This window comes from Sinocyclocheilus anshuiensis, unplaced genomic scaffold (assembly GCF_001515605.1).
Source record: "Sinocyclocheilus anshuiensis isolate Anshui unplaced genomic scaffold, SAMN03320099.WGS_v1.1 scaffold784, whole genome shotgun sequence".
Lineage (NCBI taxonomy): Eukaryota > Metazoa > Chordata > Actinopteri > Cypriniformes > Cyprinidae > Sinocyclocheilus > Sinocyclocheilus anshuiensis.
In genome coordinates, this window is record NW_015554160.1 from 1,182,426 (window position 1) to 1,200,332 (window position 17,907).

The 17,907-nt window shown below is 39.0% G+C and overlaps 1 protein-coding gene across 5 annotated transcripts in view; it reads left to right on the forward strand.

The window, feature by feature from the left end:
* Positions 1 to 17,907, forward strand: part of LOC107670832 (N-acetyllactosaminide beta-1,3-N-acetylglucosaminyltransferase 2-like) — a 49,560-nt gene that overhangs the window by 23,451 nt on the left and 8,202 nt on the right. For 4 of the 5 annotated variants that reach the window (XR_001632126.1, XR_001632125.1, XR_001632123.1 and 1 more), the window contains exons 3-4: positions 1,644 to 3,663; positions 9,784 to 9,789. Coding sequence is in view for 1 of the 5 variants with exons in the window: in XM_016463602.1 (XP_016319088.1) it covers positions 1,662 to 2,855 (1,194 nt within the window). In the remaining 4 variants the exon portion in view is untranslated. Of the gene's footprint in view, positions 1 to 1,643; positions 5,436 to 9,783; positions 9,790 to 17,907 lie in introns of those variants that run through there. The other variant, XM_016463602.1, reaches the window with a different exon arrangement.

Genomic DNA, 17,907 nt, shown 5'->3' on the forward strand with positions numbered 1-17,907 from the left:
AGTAATTATTTCAGCTGAGAAAAAACTATTCTTATTGTATAATTTGTTGTATACAATGTTTAGTCATAATTCACTAAAACACCTTTTAAATGGTTTATAATTTAATTCAGGAATATTGGACATTATGCATTTTTCCAAGTCAAAACATAAAGATAATGCCGTTTCTTGTTGGAAATCAATGTCTCTCTCTGTCATTGACTGGCTCCTATGTAGTCTTTAAATCACCACTGATCCCAGAGGCCAACTGGCCCATGAGGCCACTCTAAATTTAGTCCTTTATGTCGTACCTGCAACGCTAGACTACCTCTAAACTCGCATTCAGCTCTGTTCCATAGGAAATACTAGGCCTTATACTGGTATCCCTTAGAGAGTTATAGCGAAGGGTGTGGGTTATACAAAGAATAAGACGGGAGTGAGCGGAAAGTGGGCTAGGATAGAGCAGAAAGAGAATGGAAAAGAAAGCTGAACTGAAGAATGTGGAATTGAATAAATGAGAGAAACCATGTGCAACAGAGCAGAGGGGTTGCTGGGAGACAAAAGCAACGAAACAAGAGAAAGAGGGAGGAGATGGTGAAAGAGAAGCAACAGATGGATGAGAAAATGACATGTTCAGGTTAAATAAAAGAAGTAATTTTAGTCTTCAATAAGTGTGAATTGTCCGAAATGAAACCTTTCTCATATTGTTGGAATTTTAAATGGCAAAATTATTCCAAGTCGTCCCAAATAAAGTGTTCTTTATGCAATTGTGGGTTAACTCTCATATAGAGTTCAACGTAAAGAGGTTCACGTGGTTTAATTTTAGCATGCCATTCTAAAATTAAAACAGCCAGGCTTGAAATGGGGCCAAGTCCTTCAAGTAAATGATAGCTTTGTGTCCACCGCTAGTTTGTCTTCTCGATTTGCACTTACTATTAGCATGCAGTACTCGAACACTTTAGTTGCCAACACGCGCACAAACAAACTCTGAAGCATTGCGAGTTTTATCATCAAACAGGATTTGCTTTATGGTTATCTGTGTGGCATTCATTTTTTTGGGGCATGTGGTTGAGTAGAAACCTTTAGCTGAAACTGTCAACTAAACAGTTCTGGTGAGAGATGCTTGAAGAATCTATCCTAGGAAATGGAAACTGTTTGGATGATCTACATTTGAATGTGTTCAGAGAAATTTAGATGTGTATTTAATGGAATGGTTCCTTTTTCTTCCATATTAACAAAAATGTTAAACCTCCAAGAGGCAAGGCAAGTAAAAAATAATTGAAACTAGCTGTGCAGTTATAATCCGATATTATCTTGTAAAGTGCTGTTGGTCAATCACATCTTTAGTGTGCTAGTGTTTCCTCCCATAAATGTCTTTACTGTCACTTTTGATCAATTATCATCAGAATTAATGCATGCTTGCTGAATAAAGTATTTAAAAAATGCATATGCCACAAATACAGTCAGTATCACTACAGTGACAGCATTTAATGGGAACCAAGCCATCTGTATTCAGCTCTATCTGTAATTTGTGAACTAAAACGTCACACATTGGCTCATAAAAGTTTAAGAACCAATGGCTTCCTAGTTATTTTTTTTAGTCCGTAGTCCTGAAAGTAGTCCCTCACATGTCCTCATCTATGTTATTTTTTGTCTCTGCTGTTTAGGTGGTGAGTCTCGACACCATGCAGGGACCTCGGAGGAAGGTGAAGGTCATGATGATGATGACAATGGTGTTCATCTTCATAGTGGTGGAGGTCTCTCGCAATACTGGGAAGGGTGACGGCAATAAAAATAAGCAGCTGGTTCCCACGAAGCGTTTCTGGGCAAAAGATCTCCCCAGTGATGCCTACTGGAATCGCCGGCAGCAACAGCTGAACTACATCAACAATCGCAACCTAGAAAAGCTCAACTTCACGATTGATAAGCTTCCAGACTGGCTAAACGACACAGTCAGTCTGGACTCCTGTGAGCCGGACTTCAGGGTGACCACCCAAGTCAAGGATTACAACTTGCTACCGGATCGCTTCAAGGACTTTCTGCTTTACATGCGCTGCAGGTCCTATCCCATCGTGATGGATCAGCCAAACATATGCAAAGACCCACCGTTCCTCCTCCTAGCTATTAAATCTTTAGTCCCGCACTTTGATCGACGTCAGGCCATCCGTGAGTCGTGGGGCAAAGCTGGCCTCCTTGCAAACAGAACGGTCATTACGGTGTTTCTTCTTGGAAATGCAGCCACGGAGGACCATTTTCCTGATCTCTCGAAGATGCTTCTCCATGAGAGCTCCATACATGGAGATATTCTTCAATGGGACTATAGGGACACCTTCTTCAACCTCACCATCAAGGAAGTGCTTTTCCTGGAATGGCTGAACACCCGCTGTCCTGGAGTCAGTTACGTCTTCAAGGGCGATGACGATGTTTTTGTTAACACCATCCGCATTATAGACTTCCTAATCAATCTTTCTCATGCCAAAGCCAAGGAACTGTTTGTAGGAGATGTGATTACCAACGCTGGTCCACACCGGGACAAAAAGGTCAAGTATTTTATCCCGGAAAGCATGTTCGTTGGAACATACCCTGCTTATGCGGGTGGGGGTGGTTATTTGTTCTCGGGACAGTTGGTCCAGAAACTTCATTACGTCTCGAGGTTGGTGCCCCTCTACCCCATCGATGATGTCTACACAGGTATGTGCCTTAAGAAACTGGGCCTTGCTCCTGAGAAGAACAAAGGCTTCAGGACCTTTGATATCGAGGAGAAATATCGCGATAATGCCTGTGCCTATAACAGCCTGATGCTGGTCCATCCCAGAAGTCCTCAACATATGATTAAAATCTGGGCCTGGCTGAATGACCCAGCTTTGAACTGTCAGTGAACTGCTGATCCAGGGTTTTGGCTGCTTTAAAGGGACAGTTCACCCAAAAATGCTAATTCTGTCATCATTTACACACCCTCATGACATTTTAAAACCGTATGATTGACTTTCTGTCTTTTCTTTCATTCGTTTGACCAGAAAAACGCTGTCACGGATCCCTTTTTTTTTGGTCCCCATTGACTTTCATTATTATATGGACGTCTTTTGTGTTCTGCAGTTTGGAACAACATGAGATAAAATTGTCATTTTTGGGTGAACTAGCTCTTTAACATTTTACCATTGTTCTACTGTGATTTTATTTAGCATCTTTATGTACTTCATTTCATGTCAAAGGTCAGAAGCGATGATGAGCTCTTTAGATGTATATATTTCAAATGTAGCTCTAAATTGCTACCACATAGTATTTCAATGGCTTGACTTTGTGTCAACAAATTCTGCTGATAATGTTACAAGTAGTTATACAGTGCTCTGTGGGTGTGAGATCAGCGGTGCTGAGGATTGTGGGAAATGTAGTTCAGCTGGTCTGAACATGGAACAGACGGTACACAGCACACCTGAGCATAAATATCTGTTGATCATTTTGATAAAATGTGGTTTCTTTTTCTATAGGAGAATTATGTTGCATTATGCTAAAGTGAACAGACATGTTTGAACACTCTATGCAGCCATCACAAGCCTAATCCATACTTGTTGCTCTAGTTCTCTGTAATGTGTATAGGAACATTATATTGCCTTCCTGTTTATATTATATTTAATATTGCCACAGCCCATGCTCTTTTAGATTAATGATGAGTTTGTGGGGACAGGGGTTTTGGATACCAACTAAATATAGGCAGTAATGACTTCATGCATTACTGGCTCTTTTCCTTCTAGATCATTTATTCTTTTTCAGGAGCAGACAATCAGTTGCAAGTCATAAAGCTTTGTATTAACAGATTAGCCAAACTGGGTCATTGCGTCAAAGAAATGTTTAAAATGTACAAAATCATTAACTCTGCTTCGCTGGAAAAACCAGACGATGTGCTTGCTCCCCTCTCAGATCTGATTCTCAGGATGTTTTTCGAGAGTTTTGGTCAAGCTTGCAAATCAGAGATAAGAACGTTCAGAGCTATGGGTTTCATTTTCCATTTAAAATCCAGGGATCCCACAATTTACCTTCTTAACTAAATGAATGAAACTTTGCAGCCAGTTTTCCAGACCTAAATTAAGCCTATCGCTGTCTTGACCATTCTGTCCTTGCTTTTTTCCCTTCTATAAAGAGGCCAGGAAACGGGTCTCAGCTGGATGACTTAATTACTGAATTTTACACAGTGGCCCCCAACTAAGTTACAGTGACCCCTGCTGGTCTGCATATGTTTTTTTTTTGTTTTTGTTTTTTAAATAAACACTGGACTTTTTTCAAAATTGTCTTAAGCTTGATTGAATATTTAAATCATGTCTATGGCATGCCAGTCAACTAGAAATATATTTTTTCTGTTACCGTTCACCATCAACTGTGTCTACTATTAAAGACACTTAGGCCTAGTAATTTCCTAGGGTGTGCTGAATATATCCGCTCTATAAATATAATCTGTTACTCTTCGTTCTGCCTCATTGGTTGCTTGCTGAAGAGCTAAATCAAGCTCGTGTCACGTAGTGTTTATGTAGTGTCACAGTTTGTGGTGTTTAATATTACGTTGTCCACCCAGCTATGAGGAATGAGGGCTAAGGATGTGTGATTTATATTGTCTCTGCTAACAGCAAGACAAGCACACCATTTAACAGCCTGATGTAGTGTTTGGTGGGAGGAACAAAGTGTTTACATGAGTTCATGAACAGTACAAAAAGCTTGTATTTATAAACTACAATTTTATCCATGAAAGGTAGATTATGCAAGTTTTTATACACTGGTATTTACTGTACTCCTGTGAGTTCTCAAACTCTTCAGGCCGTTGTTACTCTTGCATCTGTGCATAACATTGAAGAAAACAAACTCTTATGTTGTTCACAACTGTGATGTTTAGAAATGTCTAGAAATTCTTTTAAAAAGCAATTTAGTTTCTTTTGATACTGCCTTGAAAATAATTCGTTATTTCCATCATAAGATATTTGAATGTTAATACGATGCCTTAAATGTGGCTTTAGTTGTGCATGTATGTATGTATGTGTATTTATGTTGACGTGTGTGTGTATATGCTGAGGAGTATGATCATGAAAATCCAGTTCTAAAAATGAAACCATGATTCTTTTTGTATTTTTGAATTATCACTCAGTCATGTGTCTATATGGAATTTTTGGAACATTCATTTTATTTCACTTTTCCCACACAAATATTTTTAGAACAGTCAAATGACTTTTTTTGCCACATTTATATGCTGATTATTTTCTGACAATGCCTCTTACCAAAAAACACATTGTGAACTACACAAACGTTATTACTAAAATGTGCCTGTTAATTCTGATTGTTAATCTTCTGATTGTTAATTGTTGTCTGTCTTTTGTAATTGAATATGCACATTTGTTTATTTTCTCATGTTTATGACTGCCTTTTTTTAATTTAATTAATGTAATAAGTGGAATAAACTGATGTCTTGTACCATTCCTGTCTGAGTGTTTGTACTATTATTAATTTTTTTGTTGAGTTCTGCTATCAGATTTACCTTATTAAAATTTGATAAATTACTTTTTTTCTCTCTCTCTCTCTCTCTCTCTGCCCTACTTTTGTATGTATAGCTGTAGTTTATTTTTACCAGCAGAGGGCATCTTTGTTCTTTGTGTGTCTTATAGCATCAGTATGCCTGAGCTCTCCTGCTGTGGATCATTTTTGTCACTCCATTTTGTCTGACACATACATTATCAGTAATTTCTCAAAGCTGGATGTCACCCTCTTTGATTCACTAAGGTACTTTGTCATGATCAGTTCTGTGAAACTATCTTGTTCCAACGTGCAGCGTAATTTCTCCTCTGACATTTAATTATAGCGGTGCTCACAAATCAACTGCGGCTCTGTAAGAGATTTAGAGCTCAGCTAAACACCGAATTTTCATACCTAACTGCACCTAACATGTTCTCTGTACTGCAAAAAGCACTAAATCTTATTCACACTTCGTTGTCATTTACTACCTGCTGAGATAACAATGCAGTACATGCACTTTCTTGTTGGCTGCTTAGAAAGAGAAAAAATAGCTTTGATGTAAATGTATATGGATAGTCAAAATGACTACCATGTGTTGGACATTTCTTCTAACATTACGATTTTATGTAATGTATTTTTTAAAACTTGTGGAGTCCATCTCAGCTTTAGTCATTAAAGCAAAAATGAGACAACATTCCTGTATATTTTCAGCGTTTCACTCAAATTGATATGCTGATAGTATAAAATTACAGTTTAAAGGTTTGGGGTCGATTCATTGAAAAATAATATTTTGAATTATTACTAATTAAAATAAATAATAAATACGTTTTTAGCAAAGCTGAATTTTCATCAGCCATTACTTCAGTCTTCAGTGTCACATGATCCTTCAGAAATCATTCTAATATGCTGATTTAGTCCACAAGAAACATTTCTTAATATAATCAAAGCAGTTGTGCTCATTAAGAATTTTGTGGAAACTGTGTTTTTCAGTAGGCCTATTCTCTAGTAAACAAAGTTCAAAAGACTGTTCAAGTGACTGTCTTACTGAGTGAGTCATTGAGTCATTCATTCAAACGATTAATTCAAGAATGAACCAAGTGGGTTACTGAATAATTGACTCGTTCGATACACTGAATCATTTGGTAACGAAGCACTGCGTGTGTTGTTCAGACATGCGCGATTAATGCTGTGATCTTTGGAACTATTTTCATTAAATCGAGTACAAACAGTAAGCATTGACTAAGTCTAACATGTAAGTCACTTAATAGGCCTATTAACTACTTGTTTAAACTCTTGCATAAAATCAATGTTAAATTTGCAGTCATGTTGCTTGGCTATATCATGTTATAAATATAACAACTACATTTTTACCGCGGTATGTTTCTTCTGTGTGTAGTCCATTTATGTTGATTTCTTCACGAGATTCGTTCACACAGACAGGCTGCGTGGGCCTCAACTGCACGACCTTGTCACTGTCGGTACATTATCCACTATAGCCTAAATTGCCATTTGCACTAAAGGTAACAAAATCAGAATCATTCTCGCTGAAATTTCCGTGCTTCCCTAATTAGATGTTTTAATCACGTTTGTTGTCCGGTCGGGCAAGTAAAATTCTCTTTCACTTGCCCCTTCTAGTGATGGGAAGTTCGGATCATTTTACCGACTCGGACCTTTGAGTCTCCAGGTGAACTACTTGACTAATTCCAGTATAGAACCTATATGATGTTGTGCATGCGCGACTGAACGAATCACTCCCCGAGACGACTCGTTCTTCCCGAGTCGCATTAAAGATTCGTTCAAAATTAACGAATCGTTCAAGAACGACCCAACACTAGCCCATTCAAAATATCCACTTGTCCCAGACAAGCATTAATGTCGAGCTCTGTTACTGTTACCCGACGAAGATGCCAGTAGGAGTGACTGTGTTACCCGCCACAGCTGAAATCGGCGGGTTGGCGGGTGTTAATGTCAAGCCCTGCTTATTAATATGTAGGCCTATACATTATCTTGTGGAGGGATGCTTTTAAGCAGGAAATCTCAAAGTGTGTGTATTATAAATGCAAAATTGCATTACCACACTCTCTTCTGACATCTTGTCGCTGAAGACATAGAACAAGAGGACAGGTGAGGAGTTGCTAGAGACTTTCTCTCTAGGGATGAAGAGGTGGGGTTAGAATCAGGAGAGGATGAGTGTAAATGTGTGAGTGAGAGATTTTGTATGGAATGTCTCTAAGACCAGATGATGGTCTAATCAGGCATGTATGTTTGTGTGACATGCTGTTGTACAGTATTTCAACTTTGCTGTACTGTGGTGGTCAGGGTAGTGGAGTAACAGTGTATTTTACAATCTCATAGCCTCAGGGAATGAGTGAAACTAGTGTGTGCAATAGGATACATGTGTTTGTGTAACTGAAAACAATAGCAGATGACGAACGATGAGATGTCTGAGCATGTAGGGAGTATAACATCATTACCTTTTACTTTCCCTCTCCTCCACGCACAGAGCAAGCATTTGCGGCCATGTATGGATATGAGAAAGCAGAAATGAGACATAAAAGAAACCTAGATGATAGAGAAGCATGTGCTGAATTTTGTTCAGCTTGGCTGTGGTGAATCCAGCTCTGCCAAGTCACTCTCTTATAAGCAGCCAGCATCATCTCCTCATGCTTTCCTTTTGCTTCCTGCTTTCAAATGGTCTTATTTTGAAGGATGTCTCTGTACGGAGATTCACACTGTAGTGGACTGTAAAAGAAGAACCGGGTCTGTATTTAATCTTTATGGCTCCGTGCCGCGATACTCTTGACAGGATTCGATGGAGATTTCAGAACAGACAAAGTCCTTTCATGCACATTTGTTTCTTCAGAGAGTTCTCCAGAAGTCCCCCCCCCAGCCATTTTTCTTGCCATGCAATGTGACAACTAATTTCTTTGGCACTCATTGGACACATTGGAATTTAGGAGCTGTTTTTTCACTCTTTCTTCTGCTCATGTTTGCAATAGATCGCAAATACACCAAAATGTACACCTACTGTATTCACTGGATCTTAGTGGCCATTTATGCAGAACTCGTTTTTGCATTTCAAACGCAGGACAAATGAAAAAAATCTACAAAAAAAGCTGAACTTCTTTTAACTTTTTAGAATGACATGTTATGCCGTGTCAATCATGTCCATTTAGCACTTTTATACGAAAAAAACAATGGATTAACAGCACAGTGGAACGCAACATGTTCTGTGTGAACAGCCCCTTACTATATAGGCCTACTATATAGCATACTCTCTATAAATATAGTGATACTTGCTAAGACATCTATTGCTAGTACTCATACTAGAAATACAGGGATGTGAAAAAAACCCTAACCTTATACATATTTTAAGTTTACACTTTATTTTGATAGTCGACTTTAGACATTCTACTAACTATAAGTAGACAGTCTAAAGTAGACTGTTAGGTTAGGTTTAGGGTTAGTAGAATAAGTTGACATATGCTTGCAAAGTTTCTCATAGTCAGTATGTTGTATGTTGTGGACCCATCAAAATAAAGTGTTAGAAGATATTAAGCAGACAGTCTACTAAACTCTAACGACTGCTAGTTGACATGTAGTTGCAAAGTTACTTACTGTTAGTAGAATGCCTAAAGTGGACTATCAAAATAAAGTGTTAACTATTTTACTTTGATGTGTAGCTTGGCCTGCTCAGTTTGTGCTATGAGAGGTCTAATTTTCCTTTCTAAGCAATCAGTGAGAGCCAAAACATGCTAAAATCACTTGGACTTAAAGGGATAGTTCACCCAAAAAAATGCAAAAGAAGATATGTTACATTTACATTTACATTTAGACATTTTGCAGACGCTTTTATCCAAAGCGACTTACAATTGGGGAATACATAAAGCAATTCTTCTTAAAGGTCCCATGGCATGAAAATTTCACTTTATGAGGTTTTTTAACATTAATATGAGTTCCCCTAGCCTGCCTATGGTCCCCCAGTGGCTAGAAATGGCGATAGGTGTAAACCGAGCCCTGGGTATCCTGCTTTGCCTTTGAGAAAATGAAAGCTCAGATGGCCCAATCTGGAATCTTCCCTTTATGTCGTCATACAGGGAAAGGTTACCTCCCCTTTCTCTGCTTTGCCCGCCCAGAGAATTTGGCCCGCCCATGAGAAAATGAGCTACTACCGTGCGAGGCAAGCGCAATATTTTTTTTTCCTCGAGAGACATCATGGCTTGCAAACGAGCGAAGCATGGCAGTTGCCCCGCCTCTCTCCTCCTCATTAGCATTTAAAGCTACAGACACAGAAATGGCACGTCCTAAGGAAAGCTCATTGTGGGACTGGCTCGTAGTGGCTGAAATTCTGCACCAAGGCTGAATTTCGGGAAAGAGACTTCAGATACAGTACTAGGGACCACTTAGGCCTATATAAAAGCATCCAAAAAGCAGCATGACATGGGACCTTTAAAGAGGAAAACAGACACAGGAAGTGCTCGTAATACCAAGTTTCAGCCATTTGTTCAAATAAGTACATGCTAGAAAGGGAAGGAATAAATAAAGAGAAAGACAAAGTTTTTTTTGTTTTTTAAAATTTAGGATGAAGTCAAGTAGTGTCGAAATAAATTAGTTTTCAGCTGTCGCTTGAAAATTGTCAGAGATTCAGCATTCCGGATAGGGGTGGGAAGATCATTCCACCAACCAGGAATGGTTTTTGAGCCTCTCTGTGATGGTACCACGAGGCATCGCTCACTAGCGGATCTCAGACTTCTGGAGGGGATGTAGATTCGTAATAGTGAGTGGAAGTAGGCGGGTGCTGAACCTGTGGCTGTTCTATATGCAAGCATCAATGTCTTGAACTTGATGCGTGCCGCAACCGGTAGCCAGCGCAAGGAAATAAAGAGAGGTGTAACATGGGTTGAAGACCAGTTGTGCCGCTGCATTCTGAATCATTTGTAGAGGTTTGATTGTGCTTGATGGAAGTCCAGCCAGAAGAGCATTGCAGTAGTCCAGCCTAGAAATGACAAGGGCCTGGACAAGAAGTTGTGCAGCATGCTCCGTTAGAAAGGGCCTGATCTTTCTAATGTTGTGCAATGCAAACCTGCAAGATTGAGCAGTCTTTGCAATGTGGTCTTTGAAGGTCAGCTGGTCATCAAAGGTTACACCAAGATTTCTGACCGAAGTTGATGGGGTAATTGTAGAAGAACCTAGCTGGATGGAGAAATCATGCTGTAGAGTCGGAGTGGCAGGGAAGACGGAGAAGAGGAAGGGTCCAAGAACTGATCCCTGAGGAACCCCAGTGACCAGTGAGATAGGATTCAAACCAGCGAAGTGGAATCCCTGTGATGCCCAGTGATGAGAGGGCGGAAGGGAGGATCTGATGATTGACAGTGCCAAAAGCAGCAGATAGATCCAGCAGAATAAGAAATGATGATTTGGAATCAGCATTTGCAATCCGCACGGCTTCCGTGACTGACAGTAGCGCAGTCTCAGTTGAATGGCCACTCCTGAAACCTGACTGGTTAGCGTCCAGTTTGTTGTTCTTTGAAAGGAACAATGATACCTGGTTGAAACCAACTCACTCTAGGGTTTTCGCTATGAATGGAAGGAGAGAGACAGGTTGCTGTCTATAAGAGAAGTGTTTAATGTAGGTTTTTTGAGCAGTGGGGTTACCAGAGCCTGCTTGAATGCAGTGGGGAAAGTGCCTGTGAGGAGAGATGTGTTGATGATGTGTGTGAGTGCTGGTAAGAGTGTAGGAGAGATTGCTTGGAGAAGGTGTGAGGGGATTGGGTCTAGAGGGCATGTTGTAGGATGGCTGGAGTGGAGAAGTTTTGATACTTCTGCCTCAGTGAGGGGACAGGAGGAGAAGATGGGAGTCTTAGCAGTGGGTGTGGTTGGTTTGAGGTCCTGTGTGTGTGGGGCTGAGAATTGACTACTGATTGTTCTAGTTTGTATATGTTATATGTTGGTTAGCGTTAGCAAATATGTTGGTAAGCAAACAGTTACATACTATGGAAGTCAGTGGCTATCAACTGTTTGTTTACCAACATTTTCAAAATATTTTCTTTTGTGTTCAACAGAATAAAGAAACTACAGGTGTGGAACAACATTTGTTCACTTGGTTTTCAATGTAAACATGAACTGGACTGAGGTCTTTTGGTGCTTTTCCACTGCGTGGTACAACTTGGCTCGGCACGGCTCGGCACAGCTCGGCTCGGTTTGCATTTCCACTGCAGTTTAGTACCACTTTAGAGTGGGCGGGATTATACACATCGCCCCATCAAGCTCTCGCTGGATCCGCTCCTCAGCTATCAACGAGAGGAACGTCTGTACTCTGTACTCCCTCAATACATCACAAAACAGCCATTTTTTGGTTGCAAAAAAAAAGGTACGCTCGTTCAAAAAAAAGTTACGCTCAATCTTTTGCTGGCTGTGTTGATTTAAATCTTGCAGGTCTGGTGTCTGGTGTTGCAAGTTCAATGACGTAGGTAGTGACGATTCTCTCCGGCCAATCAGTGATTAGCAGGGTTTACACGTCACATTTTGGTAACGGTACAGCTCGCTTGGAACCTTAGCCGAGGTAGTACTGAAAAAAGTACCAGGTACTGTACCCAGTCGAAAACCCCCCTTTGACAGTTGCGTTGCTTCTATCTGCTTTTTAGTGTTTAGAAAGAGCATCATGTTTTAAAAATTAAACTTTTAAAAATGTGTCTTGTAACCTTCCATTCTTTTAGATTCACTGGTGCAGTGTCACACATTTTTGAGACTGCTTCTGTGTTAATGGCCCCTAAAAGATCACCTAAGCAACTGCATAGCAACAGCCGGATGGTATACGTTTGATATAGAGTGATCACTTTGTTATAGAGTTTGTTATAGAGAGACGGTATCACTTACCTGGAATAACTGCTGCAGAGGGACGTGCAGCATTTCAACATTGGATGACCTATGAATTCTAATTTTCGTCATAAGCCCTCAAGCCCTCGAGGAATGTTTGTTTAAGAGAATTAGATCTCGGGCAAACAGAGACCACCACAGGGAGATATTACTTTCTGAGCCTTCATCTTTCTGTAAACACACACGTTTGCTTTTCTGTCATGATGGGAACTTTCCATTGACTTATATTGTTTTTATAGTAAGCTAATGATATTTTTATGTATACCCCTCTTTTGACACAAACAGACACCTCCTCACCTGCTGTGCTGCACATAGTGGTCCTCCAAGGCAGAAGAAAGAAATCTGTAGTTGTGTTAATGGTCAAACATGTGAAGAACGATGCAATCATGCCCAATATACTCATATATATGTGACAGATCTAGTGTTTCAACTTCCTTTGAACGGATCTGATGCGTCTCTGTTCCTCTCTGTGTTTAGACAGCAGCTGGAGATCTGAGGAGCAGGCACAGCTAGAGAAGGAGGTTAAGAGGACAATGTGTCCGCCTCAGGACCTAGATTAACATGAGTTTGACAGCGGCATTCATCCTCATGTATTGACATTTAGTAAATGCATACTAAAACATGGTGAAATGTCTATTTGAAAAAAGCTTGAAGTACCTGACATGATGTTTCTGACATGTATAATGAAGCGTGTGACATTTAATAACTGTCTGACGTGTCCAATGTGTTAGTGATCTGATTTCATTTGAGTGATTCAGGTGCCCGTATCAAATCAGCTTTACAGATATTATAGATGGATATTATACAGGTTATACTTTTTATGTCTACCCCTGTTTTATTAGTTTTTTTATTTTTAGGCATAATATATTTATAGTTTCTCCAATAAATTCCTAGAGATACAGATGCGATTGTCAGATATTATAGATAGAAATTATACAGGTTATATTTTTTATGTCTACCCCTGTTTTATTAGTTTTTTTATTTTTAGGTATAATATATTTATAGTTTCTCCAATAATTTCCTAGAGATACAGATGTGATTGTCTGTGTGAATGGAGACAGGACTTTAGGACGGGACTAAAGTGATGACAATAAATGGAAAGAGCAAGAGAGGACATAACATTCATCAGAGTTATTAAACCTTCCAGAGTGACTTTTGTTTGTTCAGAATAATAAAATAATCAGTCCTTGCTTCCTCTGACATAGCAGTCCGGTGGAAAAAGAAGCTAAAGAATAACACTAATTGTTACATAACAGATGGTCACATGTCCTGGTAAAGACAGTCGGCTCAAACTTAAGCCAATGCAAAGTGACAAAAGCCTGCATGGAGGGCCTCAAATCCGAAAGAATTCATTATTTACTGAATATGATTATTTTGTCTAGAAGACTGAGGTTCTGTGACCTGTATTTGCACACACTCTCTCTCTCTGTCTGCTGTAATGGCAGCATTCTCTCTAATGGCTGGAGTCACTCAGTATTTCCATGTTGCCAGACTGGAAACTCAACAGGACTGGAAAAGTCTCTGTCCTTGGCATTCCCTTGACGAATTTTTTTACAGGGTGTTAATGTTCAGCCAGCACTCCTTTAAAGAAATACAACCACTTTCATAGTGAATGCTTTTATAGCTTTATGATTTGTGTACTCAGTCAGACAAAGACAAATTGACTCTATTAGCAGCTGAGCTTGTGTGAGATGTCGACTCTCATGTCCATCTCTCATAGTTTAGGAAGATACAACAGTAAATGTTCAGAATACTTTCGTGTGTATGTGTGTATGCATGTATTTAGTTAGTTAGTTTATTACTTATTTTATTACTATCAATTGAATAATTGACAATTTATTTTAGCTTTCTGTTAAGATTCAGTAAAACGCAGACATTTTTTTTAAGATTCAGCAGCTATTCTGATTTTTTTTTTTTTTTTGCATAATGAATTTACCATATTAAAAAATATATACTGTATTTTCACAGCAGAGAAATACATTACACAGACCTTAAACAATTAGCTGACATGACTTAAAGGGGTCATATGATGCTGCTAAAAAGAACATTATTTTGTGTATTTGGTGTAATGAAATGTGTTTATGCGGTTTAAGGTTCAAAAAACACATTATTTTCCACATACTGTACATAATTGTTTCTCCTCTATGCCCCGCCTTTCTGAAACGCGTCGATTTTTACAAAGCTCATCGGTCTGAAAAGCGAGGTGTGCTCTGATTGGCCAGCTATCCAATGCGTTGTGATTGGCCGAATACCTCAAGCGTGTGATCAACCTTTATAAAGAATATCTCTTTGGATTTGAGACTTTAGTCTTTGTGACTTTACAGATCTTCTTTATGCACCAAGAGCTTGTAACACTCTAAAGAGAAAGGAAAAATTGAAATCGCATCATATGACCCCTTTATGACTCTTGTAAGCTTATGGCTAGTTTAGTTACTTTAAGAGGAGAGTAATCACACACACACGCACGCACACGCACACATTCTTGCATATGTTGTTTACGGGTACTCTCAATAGGCGTAATGGTTTTTATACCATACAAACTATATTTTCTATCCCCTTGCCCTAACCCTACCCCTACCCCTTTCTGCTATTTTAGATCTTTAAAAAGGATCATTCTGTATGATTGTCATGGGGACCAAAAAAAATGTCCTCGCTAGGACAAGCATTTTGAATATTGCCATCTTTGTGGGGACATTTTGTCCTCATAATGTAGGGTATACCTAAACCACACACACATACACACACCTACATGTTTGATGTGGTGAATCCTGTTACTTATGTTTGTAATCAATATGTGGTTCAGATTTAAGCAGCCAACGCATTTATGAATCGATTTAGCATTTGGTACTTGGATTTAATGCTGAACCCAAAATGTAAAGCAGGAAGTGAGTAAGAAAAAGAGACTGATTGATGGGAAGTTTTTCCGTTTCTGTGGATTCGCTTCAGGCAGTGAACTTTCTTCACGAGAGAGAATGAGTGTGTGGGTGGACGTGTAGCTGCTTTCTCCCCACTTACATGTTCTTCATACTTTAGTGCTGAGTTCCTCTCTCTCTCAAACACACATCTTCACAAGTGCATAAACACCCTTCAGGATCTGTGTCAGACACTTGTCCCAGTTCACATATGACACCGATATGACTGAATAAGCTGACACTGCGTTTCCCCTGCTGTAGGGAGTTAATTTTATCCCCTTAAACCTACCAAATCCAAAGTTTTCCGCTCGGCCCTCTGGCAGCACAGACGCCTTTATTATTTCACCTGCAAGCAATGAGAGCCTAACTACACACAGTATCAGCAGGAAGATCATTTTGCCCTCCCCCCTTTTGGTTTTCCTCTCATATCACATGTTGTCTTAAAGTCAGCTGCCTAGAAATGAGTAAAAATCCTTGTTTTTTCTTTTTCTCTGTTGCTTCCTTTTTATTTATCTCCTTCTAACACTCTTTTTATTTATTCATCTTCATCGTTTTTCAGCAGAGAGTCTGTTTTAAAGACACTGGTTCTTAGGTACACATAAATGCAATGTGCTAATAGCTGTGCTCTTGCAAAAGAGAGAGAAAAAACTTTTTTATTTTCACTAATAATTTTCATTTTGCCTATAAGCCCCTACAAAACTATAGAGCCAAATCCTGCCTACATCCCTGCACTCCAGAGTAAAAACTCTCTTTATAAACGCTACATCACACTCTCTGTTCACTCCTCTTCAAATTTTCTTCCCAGAATTCCATTCTTCTGCACTTTTGCATTGTGGGCATAGAAAATCGCTAAATCTCATTGTGTGGCTGTCAGCAAGTACTGGAGCATATATGTGCATGTGTGTGTGTGACTTGCTCATGGCAGATAACAGCTTGGTCTCCCATTCTAAAATACTGCCCACAGATTGAACGCACCACTGCGGAAGATAAATGTGATATCAGACAGACTATTACAGGATACCCTGTAGATGAAAGTTGTTTTATATGGGTCATGCATTGACTCCATACATGTTTTATAAGGCATGAATGATGCTATACGACCCATAAAGATGTTTAATTGCAGATATGTTGCCAGGTCATTTCAGAATTGGTCATTTATGCACTTTTTTTCTGGTTAATGTATTTTGCACATACAGAAATTATGCAAACTCAATTATAATGTGACCTTTATGATTTCAGCTATAGAGCAGAGTCTGACTCGGCATCAGCTGTGTGTGAGTGCATATGTGTAGGCCTATATACACTATGTGTGTGATGGATTTTCTACACATTTATTGCTCAGTATACATTTTTTTGTTGTTGTTGTTTTTGTCTCTCAGGTCAGTTTATGGTCATTTTAATGAGATAGATCACTCAAAAATTAACATCCTTTTTCATCACCCTTATCGTTATGCCCCCTATGCCTCAGCTCTCATTTGCATTTCTACATAATCAGACTTGTTGTTTTGTGAATTTGATTTGTCACATCACATTATTGTCAAACTTGACATGTTGCATAAATTCATGGATGCGTGCAGTGGAATGCAAGATTTTAAATGATTAAGATTGAGATGATTATGATTTTATGAAATGATTAAGATTTTATATGATAAATTATTGGTACAAACTATACTTTGGAGCTTAACAGCCCAGATCCTCATTTACTTCTATTATATGGAAAAGGCTGGTCAGTACATTTTTCAAAATATCTCCTTTTGTGTTCCACAGAATAAATCAGAGAACTCATGCAAGATTGGAACACCATTTAAATTTTCTGTGAGCTATCATTTGTCTCAGTTTCTCTTGATTCATAAAACTTCACTATGTTTATAAAACGAAATTGATCTATATGCCGGATCCAGAAACCTTCATTGTCTTTATTGCTAACATTGGTAGTCACAGCTAATCTGGAATATGATGACATTAAAATTGTAGCAATCTAGGTTTTGTTAAGTCATGCACTCATGCAGCTTAGTATTGTGGGCTGCTTTCTCATCAGAGAGCACAAAAAAGATAAAGCTGCCATGTCTGCTTCGAATTAACAGTCCCATCTGTTCTCCATTATCCAGTGCTAGAATACAAGAGAGAAAATATACCACTGAATCAGAAGATCTACAAGGAATCCCAAACACACTCGACTGTAATCTGTAGCAAGAACTAACACAAATGTTTGTGTGTCCCTCTCCAGAGGTGACCCAGCAGCGTGAAATCTCAGAGGTGCGGTGATGGATCGAACCTTTCAGGCCTTACTGGCCCCTGGGAACCGCTGGAAACCCTTTGTCAGTATCAAGAGGCCTGTGTGACCTGAAGTGCCAAACAGCAGGAGGTGGTGTCACACTCTCAACTACTTACAGACAGCAAAACATTAGGAATCAAATTAATCTTTAGCCAGTGTTAAGGCCTATTCAGATCCATTTATGGCTAACTGCTTTATTCAGATAAAATAATTTATTTTAATAAATATTTATAAAGTAATATTAATAAAATGACAAATATAGACAAAATATTATTTTATTAAATGTATCATAATTATTATTATTACTATAAAATTCGATAGAATACAAATATGTGACCCTGGACCACAAAACCAGTCATAAGGGTCAATTTTTCG